At 35.0% G+C, this 20,720-nt stretch overlaps 1 protein-coding gene across 1 annotated transcript in view; it reads right to left on the bottom strand.

Annotated features, from left to right (window-relative positions):
* Window positions 1-3,865: 3,865 nt before the first annotated feature.
* lancl2 (LanC lantibiotic synthetase component C-like 2 (bacterial)) overlaps window positions 3,866-20,720 on the bottom strand; it is a 31,363-nt gene continuing 14,508 nt past the window's right edge. Inside the window, exons 5-9 of the mRNA XM_067377925.1 lie at window positions 20,052-20,198; window positions 12,402-12,584; window positions 11,107-11,283; window positions 9,338-9,410; window positions 3,866-4,916 (exon numbers count right to left, since the gene is read on the bottom strand). Coding sequence (XP_067234026.1) covers window positions 4,840-4,916; window positions 9,338-9,410; window positions 11,107-11,283; window positions 12,402-12,584; window positions 20,052-20,198 — 657 coding nt within the window. The 3' untranslated portion in view covers window positions 3,866-4,839. The remainder of the gene's footprint in view (window positions 4,917-9,337; window positions 9,411-11,106; window positions 11,284-12,401; window positions 12,585-20,051; window positions 20,199-20,720) is intronic.

Below are 20,720 nucleotides of genomic sequence, written 5' to 3' on the forward strand. Positions count from 1 at the left end.
AGCAATTCTTCAAGAGCCAACAATATCTGTAATATACAATGCTAGATTTATTTGACAACTATAGATTAGGACAACTTTTCGTTTTCAAATAGTTATTTCACATGCAGATGGGTGAATCGCTTGAAAATTGTTCATGAATGTGAAGTGTAAGAGTCACTCTAAATTTAATGAAATTAAATTGAATTAAAAAACAAAAAACGTATAATTTGCATGAATAAAATGAAGCCTTGACCATTAAGGATAATTTTTTTGTTGTTGCTGATGGAAATTAACCCTAAAATGGCACATTAACCCTCTGGTGCTCTCCATTTAATGTTTAACGTTTTTTTTTTTTTTTTTATTGGAATGGTACGAAACTTGGAAAAAAAGTCATATTTGTATTGTTGGCAGTCAAAAAAATAGAATGGGAGACAAATTTCATCTAGTGGAAGCGTTTGGTACTGCGCCCAAACAAAATCTCACTGAAAGCTCATTTTTTGAGATATCAACCTCAAATTTAAAGCAAAACTTGTTTATATCTATGGCTTTGATTTTCTCATAGTTTTAGAGTAAAACATGTTTTGGAAAATATACATGTCAGTAACACTCCAGTATAGGGAACACATAAAACTATTAACTACGACTTTTCCCACAATTAACTCCTAATGTACTGCTTATTAATAGTAAGTTAGTTGTTAAATTTAGGTATGGGTATTATTAAGAATGTAGAATATGGTCATGCAGAATAAGGCATGAATGCAGAATAATAAATAGCAAATATTCTAGTAACATGCATGCTAATAAACAACTAATTAAAAGACCCTAAAATAAAGTGTTACCTATATGTCATATACAATTTAAAAATAGCATTTTTATGCATTTTTCATAATAAACTTAATTTTTATTAGTTACACTTTTTTAACTTTTACGTTTCTTCTTTTCTTTCTTCAGTCTTTTGCTCCAAAGCATTCAAGATTTACAACAGTTTGTCTAAAATTAAATTTTCAGGTCTATCTTCAAAATTAGTAATAAATGGATCATAAATATAATGTTGTTCCATAAAATCCCCTAAAAATAGAAAATATTAAATGCAAAGCATTATCGAACTAAAATACAGTACATTAATTTCATTGAAATAAAAGTCATTTTTGATCGCCACGTGAGCAGCATCAGAGGGTTACAGTGATAATAATTTGGGGAAATCTGTTTACATTGGTAAAATTCTCCCATTTTCCTAAATGTTTTGGTGAAATATGACCCAGACATGTTCTTCGTAAGATTCACCCTCATATCCTTGACTGCTGGTCATTATTTGAAAAAGTATATCAAATTTCTGGAAGCCTAGAAATGAAATGTCAGTGTGGTCCTGCTGTCTTTAATATCAACTCAACATGTGATTTATTTGGAACAAAGCATATGTGGGGAAAAAAACAACCTGACTATGAAGATGCATATTTTGCGTACTGGATTCTTATGATTAATATTTTGAATGCTGGCTGGTTTATATTCTTGATGTTGTGACCGTGAACGGGATGTGCGTTTGAGATCAGGAATGCAAATGTTATGGCATCGCTCACATTTATACAAGAAAGACCACAGGTTGGTCTGAACATGCAAGGTATTTAAATACATACATTGCATTATTTAGCCATTTTCTCCCTAATAGTGACTGAAAAATTAAGTCCTGCGGTATTTCAAGTACATCCAAAAAACATGTTCTGAAAGTGTTTTTTTTTTTTTTTTTTGTAGTTGTGGTTACATTGTTAATGTTTTACTTTTCATCTGCTTGAAGTTTAACTATGCAAAGGAGGGATGTGTCCATTTGCTAAATGTTTAACTGGTGTTTTAATCTCATGAACTCATGATTGAAGAGATGTTTCAATTTCAGCATCACTTTCAGGTGTCAAGGACAGCTGTGAAATTTGATGGTGTCAAACATCGATTGCGCATCTCCAGCGAGCGCTGCGAGCCGTCACTGTGACGCGGATGGCGAGACGTTTTCTTTAGTAATTGCACTGTTACCTACACTGTCATTGACACACCAGCAACCATGTCAAAGTGAAACCTTTCATTGTTCATGAACTACTATAATAAAGTTCCCCTCTCTTTGAGACTTTTGGTATACCTTTCACACATGCTTGCTGCATTGCTTTATGTGTTTGTGTTTGTTACTTGATCGTTTATTGGACAGTTGCTGCTAATTTTAGGCTTGGGGCTTTTGTATGCAGTTACTGGAACTAACCACCACAATCTGGATGACATCAAATGAATTCTGCTAATTAGACACCTCACTTGGGCCTGTTTGTAGGTTACGCTGAAGGTGTTTGTCAGGAGGGTCTCTAGACGATACGTTCCAAATTTGATCCAAGGAAAAAAATATTTTACATTTTATATGGTTTTATAGATATGGACGCACTATAATAAGATGATTTACGTCTTATTACAATTACAGAATTGTCGTAATTACCTTTAATTTCCGTGGCGGAAACAAGCTTCCATAGCCGTCTTTGTGTGCGCCTGAATAATGGCTCTGAATGGTTAGAAACCCTTGAATCTGTCAGAGCGGATGATCATCTGTGACGCACTGAACTTGAGCTGGCGGCGCTCGGTCTCTGCGCCCACTCCACTCACAGCACTGACGGGAAGGTGGGCACAATTACATTTACATGAACTGCCACAGTCTGTGACCTTCTGTTACACTACTGGAGGCTTGTTTCAGAGAGTATAAAGGTGCGCTCACACTGTGTCACAATTACCACATTCCAACTTTTAAAAAGCGTTCAACTTGTAATCTGAGAAATTTCTAAGATCTCCTACTTGTAACACCTGACCGGTGTCATGACAAATCAGGTCTCCCCAAAATTTCAGTTAATGATTATCCCAAGAATATATGAATGATATTAATTTAAAATACACATATGGCTTCTTACTATATAGTGCTTAAGAAAACAAATTACTGCATAGTAAAACCAACTGAACATAATTTCTTACTCTTTATTAACTGTTATAATTAAGTGAATAACTGAACATAATTCATTTTTGTTTATAACTGAAATATATGTGGACATTTAACACTTAATTTAAAGGGTTAGTTCACCCAAAAATGAAAATAATGTCATTAATTACTCACCCTCATGTCATTCCACACCCGTAAGACCTATCAAATTAAGATATTTTTGATGAAATCCGATGGCTCAGTGAGGCCTGCATAGCCAGCAATGACATTTCCTCTCTCAAGATCCATTAATGTACTAAAAACATATTTAAATCAGTTCATGTGAGTACAGTGGTTCAATATTAATATTATAAAGCCACGAGAATATTTTTGGTTCACCAAAAAAACAAAATAACGACTTATTTAGTGATGGCCGATTTCAAAACACTGCTTCAGGAAGCTTCGGAGCGTTATGAATCTTTTGTGTCGAATCATGATTCGGATTGCGTGTCAAACTGACAAAATCACGTGACTTTGGCGCTCCGAACAGCTGATTCGACACGCTGATTCATAACGCTCCGAAGCTTCCTGAAGCAGTGTTTTGAAATCGGCCATCACTAAATAAGTCGTTATTTTGTTTTTTTGGCGCACCAAAAGTATTCTCGACACTTTATAATATTAATATTGAACCACTGTACTCACATGAACTGATTTAAATATGTTTTTAGCACATTAATGGATCTTGAGAGAGGAAATGTCATTGCTCAGGCCTCACTGATCCATCGGATTTCATCAAAAATATCTTAATTTGTGTTCTGAAGATGAATGAAGGTCTTACGGGTGTGGAACGACATGAGGGTGAGTAATTAATGACATTATTTTCATTTTTGGAAGAACTAACCCTTTAACACAATTACATTAAAGATGATTAGAGTAAGTGCAAATGCATGTATAAACGCATTTATTTAAAAGTTATCAGGGTAAACAGCATTTATCATTACATGATTTTATAGGAATTGTATTTGCAACACCTCCGGGCAGCTATTCCGGACATCCAAGACCAAGTCCTGTCTATCTTAATGGGGGAATCCTGAAATCTCAAAAACTGCTCGGTGAACTCACAATTAATGAACTGATTTCAAATCAGCAATAAAATCTGAGATAAATGTGGTTTCTTATGCTCAAATAGCGTTAAAAAAGCAGATTTTTCAGGCTCGAGCAGCCGATCCGCATGTGCAGTCCTAAGCGCGAGTCTGTTGTGATGTTAGATCAAAACCTTACAGACCTTTTCTCCCGTTCATTAGAATCAGACATTTTGACAAGTTCAGAAAAAGCCCAATTTATTTTGACATTCATAACACGTTTTGCCTGAGGAAACAATATTTACATTCTTTCAGGTATAATGAATTCTTTCTTTCATCAAGACATTGACCGACGGCGACTGGAACGAAACACGGTACATACTTGACAAGCACACTATGCTGAATACTGGATAGGTTTACCTAAAGGCACACAAACACATTCCGACATGAGCACGTGTTTCCATCCTCATGCAAAGACAAACACAACACAGACGCTTTTCACGTGGAGACGAACGAAAGAACGAACGCTCCAGCGCGCGACAGTCCGTCGTATCGAGGCACTGCGATTAACCGACATGCATGCAAACGGTGATGTGCTGTAAGAACTGAATCATATATAAGCTTAAAAAATAATAATAATAAAAAAAAAAAACAGCAATACACTGATAAAGGGTAGAAGCTACAAACTCAAGGTGGCGCTGTTTGAAATTATAGGCTGAAGGTTGTTTTTTTGCGTCCATTTTAAAGGGTCCATCCAGGGCGACGTACACATTACTGTACCATCAAATGTACGCTGTAAAAGCATGTAAAGGGAGTAAAAGTCTATGAATCCAGACGCACAGGTCAAAGTTCAAAAGCAGGGAAGCTGGAACCCTCAGGCTGGACGACATCCGAGAGATAATGGACGGCTCCAGCCATTCCTACAGATGAGACAAAAACAACCTGTTTAGGTGAGATATTCTTCATATCACAAGACTATCAGATTTCATGTGCATACAGTCAGAAGTTGCTCTAGTCTTTTCTTCTCTATTGTGTCGTATATCAGAGTGAAACTGCTTCGCAAACAAGAACAAATGTATCATCAGAGAAGAGAAGAGATGCTGCAAGAGGAAGATACTCTGATTCAAGATTACCAGAACATGAATTGAACACAATAATGATGATGTGCAGCGATAAATCATACTGCAATATATTACATTAAAAAACAAGAATTGTCCAGTTTGTTTTAATGGTGACTTTAACCCTTGTGCATAAAAAATAAACTTGAATAAACTCATAAACTTTGGAGCACAGACTTAAGTTTGGTCTCATTTTAAAGAACACAGATTATTGTTGAAGTATAAAAAATGTTTAAAAAGTGAAATCAAAAAGAAAATTGGTTTCAGAGATCTCAGAGTTTTTAGAGGGTTAAGTTTATGAACATTATTTTATGTAAAATATATATTGTATAAAACACGTTCCACTCTAAAACTGCTAGAAAATCAAAGCCATAAACCTAAACAAGTGTTTCAAATTTGAGGATGATATTTCAACTTAAGTAAGATTTAGTTTGGGTGCAGTACCAAATGTTCCCCAATAGAGGCCAGTGGTTTGACTTGTGATTTTCAGTACAGTAGTTTTTCTCTCTCAAATATTACAAGCACACACACTTTTCTTTTTAATACACACATCTGACACCCACACCAACACACACAATTATAGCTGCATAATTGATCAAACTGGCTCTATAATTTGCAGAAATCAGGAATAAAGTGAGTATTTACTTTATAGGCCAAACCTGAGATAAAAGGCACAATTTGATAAAAAAAAAATAGTAAAAATGTTTCATATAAAACATTTTTAAAATATAAAAACATTTCGAGTCCTTGCCAACAGAATGAAAGCCTGTTAACAAAGATTGCATCATTTTATAGTTAAATGTCCCTGGGATTAATAATTGCAGTTTTAATGGGTTTCAATGGGGACGTTTTTGACCTCAAGGTCCTGAGAGGAACTATTCTGTGTTACTGGTGCAGAATAGATTTATTAAAGGAAATGAGGGTGAAACAGTAAAATCCCAATAAAAATACACACTTGTACCAAATTTTATGTAGTTGGCATTAACACAGGCGAAATGATCAAAAAAACTCAACTGAAAAAGACAAAAATGTCCATAAGGTCGCACAAGTCCAAATGAATTAGACTAGAATTATAAATACAGAATAATTCCATTTTGCTAATTAACACACAACAATCCTGCACTTCCTGTGTGTGTGAAGTCTTGGGCTGAGCTGGACAGTGTTCTGTGTGGGAGGTGGAGTCTGACCGCCAACTACAGAGAAAGCGGCGGGAGACTCCGTGCGACCAATCAGAGTGCAACTTTTAATGAGACTTGGAGTGCAGGAAGTGGGTTACCATGACAACAGCAAGGTAAAGCAGCAGATAGATCACTATAGATGCCAACTCGCTGAGGCTGGCGGAGGATATGGACTCAGATGATTGGACAGGCGTCAAGCACTAATTCAAGTAGAGTTACTTGAACGCCATCAAAATGAGGAAATAAATGGATTTGGGCTTTCTGCTGTTTTTTTGGTGATTTGGTGACACTTTATTGGGGATAGACAGCAGAAGAGAGATTATGAAGAGAGAGAGAGAGGAATCAGGGAATGTTGCAAGCTGGATCAGAACCTGTGCTGCCCACATGAGCTGAATGTTTCAGGCCTTTTGCCTTGTTTACTGGAGAACTGTTTGAAGAAGCAGGACGTTCAACATGGCTTAAATAAATCTTTAATGAAGAAATGTTTTTAAAAATGCTTTAAAGTTTTAGCTGCAACTAGCAAAGAACATTCCAGTCTTAATATTTTCATTCATCAATCGTGCAAAAGATTCAGTTCCAAATAAATGCTGTTCTTTTGAACTTTCTATTCATCAAAGAATCCTGAAAAATAAAATGTATTTCCACAAAAATATTAACTGTTTTCAACATTGATAATAATCATAAATGTTTCTTGAGCATCAAATCATCATATCAGAATGATTTCTGAAGGATCATGTGACACTGAAGACTGAAAATTCAGCGTTGATCACAGGAATAAATTACAGTTATATATGAGCCATTCTACAGAACTGGTGCAAACTGCTGTCGCACGACCAAAAAACACATTTAAAAATCATTTAAGTATTCAAATTTTAGATATTTACTAAGATCCTTCTATTATCTATTGAATCCCACAATAATATTTAAAATATCAGTAAGATTAATATATATAAAGTACTTTCAGTTGGGAGGAGTCTGTCCTGAACCCTAAACTTCAACTTGTGAAAATGATACTGAAATATTTTTTTGCAATTTTTTCCATTGTTGTTTTTAAAAATATATTTTTTATTTTATTTACTTTTTTAAAGTGAAGTTAAAAAAAAAAATAAAAAATTATATTTTATTTTTAAAATAAAAAGTGTCCCTCATGTTGATGTCACTACTGAAACAGTGTGTGTTTGAGTCATTGTCTGAGACTGATTTTAACACACTTCTACATTTCTGATCAGGCAATATTCCTGTGCTCCTCCTCTCACAGCCTCTCTTTCACAGCAGATAGATCATCATTCTGAGCTAAATGCGTTCAAAAGCCTGAAAATCTGTGTGCAACTTTAAGGAACATCACTAACAAACACCTTTTTCTGCATTTAAGTTAACTTTTTTGGGTGTTATTCGATAAAATGTAGTTTCTATGTGTGTTCAGAACTGTGTTAACCACAGGGTTGGGAATTGTGAGAAATTTTCTGGTTCCGATTCCGGTTCTGCCTAACGATTCCGGTTCCATTAAAATAATGAAATAACTAATAAAAATAGTAGTAAGGGAAAAATGCACAATACTCCACTTTTTGTGTTTATTATTCTTGTAAAATGAATTTAACAGACTGTTAATCTCAACAAACTCACTAACACTTTAAGGATTATTTTGTAAGGATCATCAGTTCACTACATTAACATGAACTAATAATGAACTGCATTTCTACAGCATTTATTAATCTTTGTTCATGTTAATTTCAACATTTACTTATACATTATTAAAATCAATTAACATTAGTTAATGCACAGTGAAGTAACATGAACAAACTATGAACAGCTGTATTTTTATTAACTAACATTAACAAATACAGTAACACATGTATTACTCATGGTTAGTTCATAAATGAACCTTATTATAAAGTGTTAGCACAAATTAGATAAGATGCTTGAACACACATGTAAGATCCAGACAGGTGAAACAGAATATTTTTGTACGTTGGATTCGTAAAGACTTGTTTCTGAAAGAATGATTCATTTTTAACAGTAAATTTGTTGCCACCTAGTGGCGTAACAGTGCAATTGATACAGTCGTTACTTTCAGAACAGGTCATTTATTATACGTAAAATTCAGCTTTTCTATCTGAATAATAAACATTTGTGTACTTCTGTTATAACTGGAATCACAGAAATAATGATAGTGTGCGTTTGTGAAGCTGTTTATATCTACATGACAACTCTAGATTAGCGGCAGCGCGAACGCAGATTTGAATGTCGTGATTTTATTTTTGTCAAAGGTTTAGTATACACAAGCGAATCGTTGTCATTTCGGAATTAGATGATGTGCAGCTTTGGGCACCTCTCTCTCTCTCTCTCTGCATTAAAATCTGACGTATATATGAGCAGCGCGAGGGCTTTTCAGTGCATTCATTGCTATAATATTCATGATTAAAGGATACGCTCCCCACACTTCTTATTAAATTATTTATCATTGTGTTTCAGTAGTGACAAATCTGGGGAGAGGAAAAATATTCTAAAACATTCTGAAAATACAATATGAGAATTACTAGAAATGTGTACATACAAAATCTGTGGAAAAAGTCACATTTTTTCAAGACGTTTCCAACTCTGACTTCTATAGAATGGCTCATATATTCTCATAGAAAACAGCTGCTTTATACTGTAATAACATTTCACTGTTTTTACTGTATTTTGATCAAATAAACGCAGCTTTGGTGAGAATAATAGACCTCAGAACGTAAGAAATAATGACCCCAAACTTTTGAACGAAGACTATGTATTTATACTATATAAACTGTACTATATAAAAGGACCACAGCGTCTCATTAGCCCACAGAGAATGACAGAAAGTACGTCTACTATAGAAAGAGGTACAGTACGTTAAAGATGGACATAATTGGCCTTTGTTAGAGACAAAATAAGCCTTGTTAGACCCGAACTTCTGCACAGATGCTCACTTCATTGATTTACTGACTGAAGTTGAAATCTATTATGCGAGGAGCTTTTGAGTAAATCTGAAGATGTTTTATGAGCGAGACATGATCATCATTTTACCTTCAAAAAGGGAGTACGGCCGGTCAGGAATGCGGCAGCCGTGTTTTCCGTAGTCGAGACACCATTCAGCAAACTGCAAACAGAAAAACACACAAAATAAACAGTTTACGAGAAAACTTTTTAAATGATCTGCCTCAGCAAAGTTTCTCATCATCCAAAAACACGAGTGATGAAGGACACGAATCATGGGCAATTTCTGCTTCACCTTTTCATAAAAGCATCAGAAAGCTTTTCACTCGAGGTGTTTTTAGTTATTCACTGTTGCACAAAGGCAATGGAAGCACTTCAGTCACAGAGGGCAGAACGAGAGCTTGAGTGTGGCGGCTTGAGTGTCATTCGCTCAGGAAAATGACTGCGGCTGTGAAGGTGAGCGCGATAACATGAGAACAGCCGAGAACGTTACGCTTCCGTTACTCCAGCAGGTTTGCCAGAATGGGCAATTATCGGCGAGTTGACGGGAAATGGACGGCGATCCCAACAAACATCAATCATTCAGAGCGAGCTGCTGATCGAGAGCTGATCTGGGATCAGAAATCCTACTAGTTAATAATGGATAAAATGAGAAGTGAGCTGTAGAAACACTTTAGAATAGACAATATACAGTTTTACAAAGTAAACCATGATATATATATATATATATATATATATATATATATATATATATATATTATACACGCAGATCTTTGCAGTCAGTATGATTCATTTAATGTTTTAATTGAATGATTTTTTAAGTCTCTTCTGCTCACCAAAGCTGCAAATATTTGATCAAAAATACAGTAAAAAATCTGAAATATTATTCCAATGTAAATCAGCTGTTTTCTATGTGAATATATAGTAAAGTGTAATTTATTCCTGTGATCAAAGCTGAATTTTCAGCATCATTACTACAGTCTTCAGTGTCACATGATCCTTCAGAAATCATTCTGATATGATGATTTGATACTTGAGAAACATTTATGATTATTATCAATGTTTGGAACATCATAAATGTCTTTACTATGATTTTGATCAATATAATACATCGTAATTATTCATTTCCACCAAATTTCCATCAATATCAATATCAATAATATTATATATATATATATATATATATATATATATATATATATATATATATATATATATATATATATATATATATATATATATATTTATATTTTGATCAAATAAATTCAGCCTTGGTGAGCAGAAGAGACTTAAAAAAATAAATATAAAATATAAATATTAAAATATTAAATTAAAAACATTAAATGAATCTTACTGACTACAAAGTTTTGTGTATAAATATATAAAATTTAAAACAAAGAACATGTCAATTTTCTCCAATTTAAATAACAAATAAAAAATATTTTAATTTAAGAATTCATGTGACCTGACCTGTATCTTTTTTTTTTTTTTTTTGCCATTTTCAAGTTTCTTTTTGTTGTTTTATTGACTTTTTTTTACACCAAAAATAAGAATCACTATAATTAAATAGTGATTAAAACCATCCGAATGTGATCTAAGCACAAAACACCATGTTTTAACAGATAAACCTGTATATCTAGAAGGACTCATGCCGTGCAGTGGTCATGTGACTGGACTGTTTCCATGACGTCAGTTTAATAATGCGTCTCATTGGCTGTGAGCAGCGTGTGCACAGAGATACGGTGATGAAGCGAGTGTGTGCACAGCTTCACTAACCAATCAGTGCTGCTTCTGTTTTACTGGAGTAAAGAAAACCTTTTGTCAACAGTTCCCATGCAGTCACACACACACACACACACCTTGCAGGCACGATACAGGTACTTCTTGTCCTGAGTGACGTGGTAAAGCGAGAGGAAGGCGTATCCGTTGCCGGCGGTGCCGTGACAGATGCCGTAACCCTTCCTCAGCAGCCCTCTCTGCCAGATCACCTCTCCACACTCCACTGCGTCTCTCAGGTACTTCTCATCCTTAAAGACCTGAAAAACAAAACCACACACTGATCACAGACCCACAATCAGCAGCTCTCTGCTGCAGACGCGTTTGATTATGATGACAAATCATACTTATTATGTGTTAATTACAGTAATTACATCATTACAGTCAAATCCAATGATTGCAGGCCTGCAGACTGTGCCTGGTGTGTGTTTACTGTCATAACCCTGAGTGTGTGTGTGTGTGTGTGTGTGTGTGTGTGTGTGTGTGTGTGCACTGCATAATAACAAGCTATTCATGATCAGATCTGGGCAAAATGCTGAACTTTATTCACACTCAGTTTAGAAGAAAACTCCAGCGATCCAAAGTTTGAGGTCAATACGATTTTTTTTTTTTTAAGAAATCAATACTTTTAATTCATTGAGGACACATTAAATTGTTACATTATAATGTTACAAAAGATTCTATTTCAATTTCAAATATTGAGTGTGTGTGTGAGAGTGTGTATGTGTGTGAGTGTGTGTGAGAGAGAGAGAGAGAGAGAGTGTGTGTTCATGCAAAAGCAGGTTCTGTCGTCTGTCTTCATTTGTCAGAGCTCTGGTGTAAAAGTTGCTGGAAGAAAAATCCACTTTCCAAATATAACACAAGCTCAATTTTCCTTTTCATCCCTCAGGCGACTCGGAGATAAAGAGACAGACCAACACAGAGAGAGAGAGAACCAACATGTTCAAGCTACAGAGATGGAGGGAGAAATATCAACTATTAAATTAAACAATATTTTTCAGACTCTATACATTTAATTATGCAATAAAAAAAACTTTTAATACATTAGATGGCAATGGTATAACAATTTTAAATATCACTATGAAGCCGGTTTCATTGATAAAAATAGTTATTATGGTTAAAAAAGTGACCACTAGATGTCAATGTTGGCTGCTGTATGTTGAGAGAGAAAAAGAACTAAGAAAGAAACTCAAAAGAGTTTAAAGAACATGACCTTATGAATGAAAGACAGATGGATGAGAGGCTCATTCTTGAGTGACAGAGAGAATGAGCCAATCATTTCCACATCAGACAGTGGCATAAGAATATACTGAATGTAATCAGAGCATTTTCTTATATTCTTGTGTATTGAGACGATGATGGTGTGTTTGTGACTCACTTTATGAGCCATGATGAGCATATGCACGACTCCGGGAGCTCCGTGACACCAGTGCACCAGTCTGTCCGTCTCGTTGCTGAGGGATGATGGGTAATTGCCGGACCGGAACTTCTTGTGCCGCAGGTAATCGACACTGGGCCGGACGAGCTCGTTCAGAACGTCCTGGTGTACTTTAGCACTCGGCTGTGAAGAAAGAGAAATTATCTTTAACTCTTCAGTTCTAAAAGAAATGAATGCAAAACTTTATTTAATAATAATTATTGAGGTGCATAAAGTCGATGCAACAGCCCAGACATTAAATCGACCATGCAAATCCTCACATTTCTGCAGGTTTAGTGCTTGTATGATGTGAAAGTGCAGCTAGTTCGTGGATCTCGCACGTGTTTGGTCTGTTCGCAGCGCCACAGTTTGCTTATTTAGTTTCAGCCAATTAAACAAACGCAGCATCATCACGCCTACACAAGTGTTACTTTACTTGTGTTTGAGAGCAGCAGTGCTGGACCGCTCTAATACTGCCGTCACCATGACGCACGTTCATGTTACCTTGCCGACCGCGAGCACGCCACAGCCAATCAGCTCGCTGTAACACACGATTCTGAATCTGGGACTGGAGAAGAGCTCATTACTGGTCTTTATGTTGCTGTTATATTATAATCAGTGTTACCTGCTAGACTTCAGACAGACACCCGAATCAAACAGGATGTGAAAATAAACTAAAAGCACAAAGAACTGCCTTCCTCTTCAGTCATTTGTTCCTTCTGCCAACACAAAAAGGATATTCTCTCACTGCACCAAAACAAACCTTCTCCTCAGAAACTGCTCCATTATTCAGTGTATATGTTACTGCGTTCTGTTGAACATATACACTGAGCTAGTTACAACCTGAACTCTATTACATCAAATTACATCACAATCCTCCCGGGTTCGCCAGCTGTCATTCAGAAACCGCAGTGCTACGTCTCTGTTAGCGCCGCTGTCATGAAGCAGAGCGGATCGTTTCCTAACGGTGCATTCGCTCTCCCATGTGCCTTTATTACATGGGATGAAAAATGAAGCATTTTAGTGCTTCTCGCCTCGGCTTTTCGCTGTAAAGCATTGAAATGGTCCATAAAGACATAGCTTACATCGGAGCTGACTGCGTATGGGGTCTTATGGGGCTCCGGGGAAACCCATTAGAGGAGGCGGCAATGGAAGGAGAAAAGATGTAAGCTGATGCTGCGAGACATGATGTTGCATCCTGGGATGCTCAGTCAAGTCCAAACATTTCAATATCTATGCACCTGCTCTGGAATGGCTTAAAATGGTGATTTTTTTTCAGTCAAAAGGAACCACAAACTTCTACTGCAGCCAAGTGATTCTGAAATATTTAATGCATAACAAAACAAAAAAAGCAATGACGGAAAAAGACGGAAATGAATCAAACTCGAAAGAGATTAAAGATGCACTAATATTAAAATCAACATCAAAAAGCTGATGATTATTTCCATGCTATGGTCTGATGTTAGAATTCTATACTATTTTGCCTAAATCAATTTAAAACAATAAACTACATTCTTAAAAAATGCTGGGTTATAAACAACCCAAGTTGGGTTTAACCCTCTGGAGTCTGAGGCTGATTTGGGGCCTGGAGAAGTTTTGACATACCCTGACATTTGTGCTTTTTTTCAGTTCTTCATAAACATATTAATGGAAAAAGTGTCATTACACTATATTCAGCACAAACTAGGCTACAATAATATGTGAGGAACATGTATGTACATGTTTGTGTTTTTGAAGGAATAACATTTATGCGGGGTTATTGAAAAAACAAAAAAATTAAGTCACTGAAATAAAGCCAAAAAATATATATTAAATCTGTGTTTACAAGACTTCTGGGTATTGGGGGTTGAGTTTTTGCTTCAAAATTATGTAAAAATTATAATGCCTACTTGTTCATATAAAACAATATATTGATTTAGTTTTTGTAAGACACTTTTTGTCAAGAAACACAGTATGCGAGGAGGCGTGAATCATCATGAATAATGGGTCATTTACACCTGAGAAGACAAAAGAATCACATAATAATGACCTGAAATGACTTGCATATTAATGAGGCCTTTCAGTCAGGTAGGCTGTGAAAAACCCTCTGTAATCATGTCTCAGCTCATCATAAACAGCAATACTGTGAAATATTATTACAATTTAAAATAATGGTAATCTATTATATTCTTTAAAATATAATGTATTTCTGTGATGCAAAGAGTCTGAATATAGGTTTTTAGTTTAAAAGCAATCACATTTGGAGAAATATTGATGGATTCTCATATGTTTATGTCAATTTTCTATACAGAGGAGTAATATTTATTCTATATTCATTGTTATCACTATGAGCGCTGGTGTTTTCAATCCATACTTGCAGCCGGAGGGCGCTCTCTGTGCACATTTAGTCCACAAATTATTCTAAAGAAGAAGAAGAACCAAGAACTAACTGCATGTCTTCTAGAGATCGCTAACCATGGCTTTAACATCCAGATAAACACTTTTCAAGACAATAAATACACGATTGAGACGATGATTGCATGTATTGCCTCTGAATTTGCGTCTGAATAGCGCTGGCTCCGTGGGCGTGGCCGCATTAGCGGAAAATGAGCTGAATCACGGATTTCTGACATGTGTCTCTTTTCATGCAGATTACATAAACACAGAATTTTTGTTTTCGATTTGACTTACATGACTTAAAACTTGACATTTCAATGTTTTTTTAGACAGAAGTCTAATTTTTTGTGATTAGTATTCACTAAGTTATAGTTCATTTTCTGAGAACTATCAGATTAAACTTTGTTCAGAGGGAGAGGACAGATCATACATCATTTTAGTTTTCTTTATTTTGCAAAAAGCACAACATTTTGTTTTTACTCTGAGTGTATACAAATAAAATAAGATATTCTATAGTTTCAATTGATATATTACTTGTGTCTCTATGACAAAAAACGACAGAGTATTTTAAGTCTGTTTTGCTGCAATGTGAAAAAAAACCTGAAAATGCGCCGGCGCGTTTTCAGACCTCAGGGAGTTAAAATGGACAAAACCAGTGATTGGACTGATTTAAGGTTTTTGGGTTAAATGTTTTATTTAACTCAACTATTGATAAAAAATGAATATATATGTCTGGCTTAAAATTAACCCAAAATATGTTGGAAATTAAAAATAGAGGCAACAATTATAATCAAAAGGTGAACAATTATTAATAAGCAATTTAATAAATTATTTTTAAATAATTATTATGCATTGACCTTGTTACAGTTTTTTACAGACGCTAGGACACATTTCTCAATACTTAGGTCACTTTTTCAAAACTCTTCACACAGTTCTCCTAACCAACTTTCATCTTGGCACAGCAGTTAATTTCACATTCAAAATGCACTAAATCTACCAAAACACTTCATTCATGTCTCAAATCAACTCATTCTCCCAGAACACTAGCAAAGGTTTTCACCCAGCAAACACACTTTGTCAGTCATAAAACAATGACCTAAAAACACTGACATTAGGTATCATTATACAATGTTTTCTTTTGTAAAAATTTCTTAACAAAACAAGAATAACACTGTCTATTGTTTATAACTCACTGCAGTTTGTTACATGAACCTTGTTTACATAACAGTACAAAATTATTCTGAAGTTTTCCTCTTTGAATGGATGATAATGAAATTGAAAAACGAATGCTTGTGTAGATGTTCAGTTTCATCTAATTGCTTTGAAAGTATTTGATTTTTTAGATTCAGCATACATTTCATTACAATATTACTGTAGAAATGTAGCAAATTGCTGTCATATTCAGTTTTGTATTATGTTATTGATTTGAACATAAGTTGAACAGTTTTGAAAACAGTATGTAAGCATGTGCAGATTGGCCTTTACGTACAAAGAGTTTTGGCAGTTGTTGAGTCTGAGTGAGAAAAGAATTGATGAAATTTGAGAGATGTAGTCATTGAATGCATTTTGTGCCAAAGCAATGATAATTGATCCTCAGTTTAGCCCACATAGACTTCTGTTGTGCTCACTGTGTGAAGAGTTTTGCAAAAGTGACCTAAGTATTGAGAAATGTGTCCTAACGTCTGTAAAAAACTGTAATAAATGTTAGTAAAAAAATACAGTAAAAATAGTGAAATATTATTCCAGTGTAAATCAGCTGTTTTCTATGTGAATATATAGTAAAGTGTAATTTATTCCTGTGATCAAAGCTGAATTTTCAGCATCATTACTCCAGTCTTCAGTGTCACATGATCCTTCAGAAATCATTTGCTGCTCAAGAAACATTTATGATTATTATCAATGTTGAAAACAGATTTTTTGTGGAAAGCGTCATACATTTTATTTTTCAGGATTTTTTGATGAATAGACAGCATTTATTTAAGACAGAAATCACCATAAATGTCTTTAATGTCACTTCTGATCATTTAATGAGTCCTTGATGAATGAACGTTTTTAACTCTTTGCTTGGGGTTTCATTTCATTACAGATCTGCATCTTTAAACACTGATGTGATTAAGACTCCACTAAAGCAGTTTGATATTAAAACTTAATTAACTTCAATCAAGCGGTGTTATGTGTCTCAGAGGGCAGAAGTGCTGACTCTGCATTAAAAACGTTCACCGATACATTAAAATGCCGGCTAAATCTGTCCAAGCAATCGACCTCGTCGTCACTCATTTTGTTTACAAATCAACATGTTAAAGTTCAGGATAAATTATTCATCACCTCTGCGGACCTCTAATCAATCTTACAGTTGACTGCTGCTAAATTTAGCTAGTATAAGAAAAGAGAGTAGGAAGATATTTTAAAGGAAAGAAAAACCCTGACTGTAGTCGGTTATGCTTGAATAGATGATTGAACATCGTCTCCATCCAATTTAATTACAAATTTGTTGTATGTGACAAAATGAAAAGCGAAGTGGCTGAGAAAACAAAACTTTTGTGTGAACTGTAATCCACAGCTGCACAATCAGCTACTCTAAAGAATATAAATTAATGGAACAACGTGTTCAGACAAAAAGACAACATTGGCATGTTTTCCAGAAAGGTCAGACGGTTTGAGCTCTGCATCATTAACAGAGGTGTGTTTGGATCATGCCTGGCTCTAATGGCTGTCTGTTCTTGTTCAAGGCAAACTCAAGGCTCACTGATGCATGGTATACGTACTTTAAGACCGTGACACACCAAACCACGTCAAAGAACTAGCGGCGACAAAAGCCAACTGTGTTTTCGCCTCTTGTCGGCTGCGTCTCGGTCAAAAAGCTGCACTTGAACACAAGGCAAGGACTAAAGGCGACTGTCGATTAGCACCAGTGTTAATTTCGTTGACAAATAATTTGTCATAATTTTTGTCTACGACATTTTTTCACAGACGAAAACGAGACGATGCCAAAATAAAAATGTGTTTTGAATGACTAAAACTATGACTGAAATCTTTTCGTCAACAAATAAAAACAAAGTGAAAATGATAGAGAGGGAGGATTTGGGAAGATATCCAGTCAGGACTGCTGTCCTGTGTGGAAGATGCGCACATTTGAAGTGTAACGTGCTGATTTAACCACGGGAAACGCAGCGCTGTTGCGCCCTCTACAGGCTCGCCAGCAGCACTTCAGACTGGTTCGTAATTAATGAATAGCGCACATTTATGCCAAGAGATTGCTTATAAGCTAATATTGATGAATTATGACAATGTTTAACACACAGTGTTTATATAGTAATGTGTTTTAGACGGATGTAAGAATGCATATTTTATCTCCCTCGTCTGAACTTAAATTAACAGCCTGCTACAGTGCAGCCTGTAGACATTTCAGAATAAGAGTCATGGTGTATTTCGGGATGGTTTATAATTATTATTATATTTTCCTGGTCATTATTGTTATTTTGTTTAGCTACACAATAAACTGCATTTAATTTAATTTCTATTTAATTCATAGTAAACTACTGTATTTTCTGTCACAGGAAGGAAAGACTAAGAACATTATTTGACACATTATTCAATATATTTTACAAGTATAAGGATTATTATAGTTAACTAAACCTAAAACCATAAAAAATCTTCATTACTTGAAATAAACGTTAACTGAAATAAAAAATAAATATATATAAAAATGTAAACTTATTTTCTTTCATCTAGTTTCCAAGCTTTAACTTAACCTGATGTATAAAACTAACTAAAATAGAAATAATAATAATAATAATAAACTATATAGACATTTAAAAGCAAAAACTAAAAGACCAAAAATTACTAAAACTTTCAACTAAACTTGCTATGGCGAGTAAAGTATAGTGGGTTGTCTTAAGTGAACATAAACAATTTGGAGAATATCAGATGTATATCAGTGTATTTATATCAGTATCAGTGTATTGGATCTGTGTATTGTTAGAGAAATGCTTACTTAATGCTTTTATTTCAATTGTAATTAGATTTAGTCGACTAAAATCTTGATTTAATCTTATGATTTTTAGTCGATTAAAACTAAACTAAAAATAAAACAATTTCCGATTACTAAAATGTGACTAAAACTAAATTGTCAAAATGAACACTGACTTGCACATGCGCTCTGTGCCAGCGTGAGAGGAAATATCTGTCTATATCAGCAGGTATCAATAGTCTATACTGCTCATTAAAACAGGGAAATCAGAGTTCTCTCTCTCACAACACCGATTTAACACGCTGAATCAGGTGAAGTCCGACTAGAGGCGATGTGTGGAACACAACGCAAAAACTAGAGCCGTGCGATATTCCGCCAGTATCAGCACTGGAACCGTTTCACCGTTTGTATCACTCCGCTTGTGCCGACTGTCATGGCAGCTGAGCAAATCCACTGTATTTTTTAAAAATACTACTGCTGTCGTGTCATGAATTTAATAATACCTTAAAGTAATATTAAAATAGAGCATGTATTTCTAACTGCCAAAATGCTGTAAATCCAGTACATTTAATCAAATTATCTCATCATTTGCAGTCAAAAATGACTGTATCCACATAAGCAGCATGCATATGATAGATCATGTGCCGAATCTGCTGCCTTAAATCACGCTAAATTACTGTCGTTCTCGACAATGCACCTTTGTAAAAGCAGGGATTTAGCACTTACTCGCATGAAGAACAAATATAGACAAAGATAATGGATTAATTTTGATTTAAGACAAACTTTCTCTGATACAAAAACATGCATTGTGAGTTCTTGTATTTAACGTTGATAACGAGGAAGAATGCAATTGTTCCCAAATATCCACATGACTGCAAACGTGACATTATTATACAACAGGTCAAAAAATAAAACGTACATTTTAAACACAGTACTGTCAGTATTTACTCTATTTTGCAATGAAATAATAGTTCTAACGAAAACCACAGCAGAACTACAACACACAAACGAATCGTGAGAGTCAATGATTCAATGATTCATTCACAGCCACTTGCTTCGTTACTGAATGAATGATTCAATGACTCACTCATAAAAACAGTGACTGGCTGCCACCTACTGGCGGTTTTAGTTTAATATTTAAAAGTTTTACTTAGTTTTACCATCATTGCATATTTCTCTATTGAACATTTTTATTTAAAACATTATTTATTTTATAAAGTTAAAGGTAAAAAAAAAAAAAAACACACTCACAGCATTTCTCTTACCTGCATGAGCATGTAGTAAATGCCTGCCAGACCGTGAGCGGCTCCTACATACTGTTTCTTATGCCACTCGTACAGCAGGGGGCATCGCTCGCTTTTCTTCTCCTCTTTAGATAAGTTCTTCCCCGACTCCAAAATAGCCTTCACCACCTTGGAACAACAGAGAGCACAGCGAGATGAGATAACAGTCTTGTTATGGATCAAAGAATCGGTCAATTTCCAGTCACAGTGCTTTAGCAAAGGTAAAAGAACTGATTAAAACACTTTATCAGCAAATGCAAAGTATCCAAACGACTGCACTGCAGCAATGCCACAGTGAACTGAGCCAGAGAACTATCTAACTATTTTATTTTACTGTTACTTTTCAGTGATATAATGTTGAATATCCAGAGGCTACTGAGAGTGATGTTTAAATGAATATGTAAACATGTGCTGTGCTTTCCTCTCAATAACAACATAAAAACACAACAAAACAAATACAAATCTCTATATCAACCCACACACAGCAGAAACAAACATACACCTTAAAATGTTTGACTGTGTCAAAACTAAGTTGAAAGTATACATGAAATCTCATTCTCTACAGTTCAAAGAGAGAGACCTCATGCACTGCTCACTACTGATGGCATCAGACATGACACTTCCACAACACACGGGTCTCTCGAGACTCTA

This window comes from Chanodichthys erythropterus, chromosome 23 (assembly GCF_024489055.1).
Source record: "Chanodichthys erythropterus isolate Z2021 chromosome 23, ASM2448905v1, whole genome shotgun sequence".
Lineage (NCBI taxonomy): Eukaryota > Metazoa > Chordata > Actinopteri > Cypriniformes > Xenocyprididae > Chanodichthys > Chanodichthys erythropterus.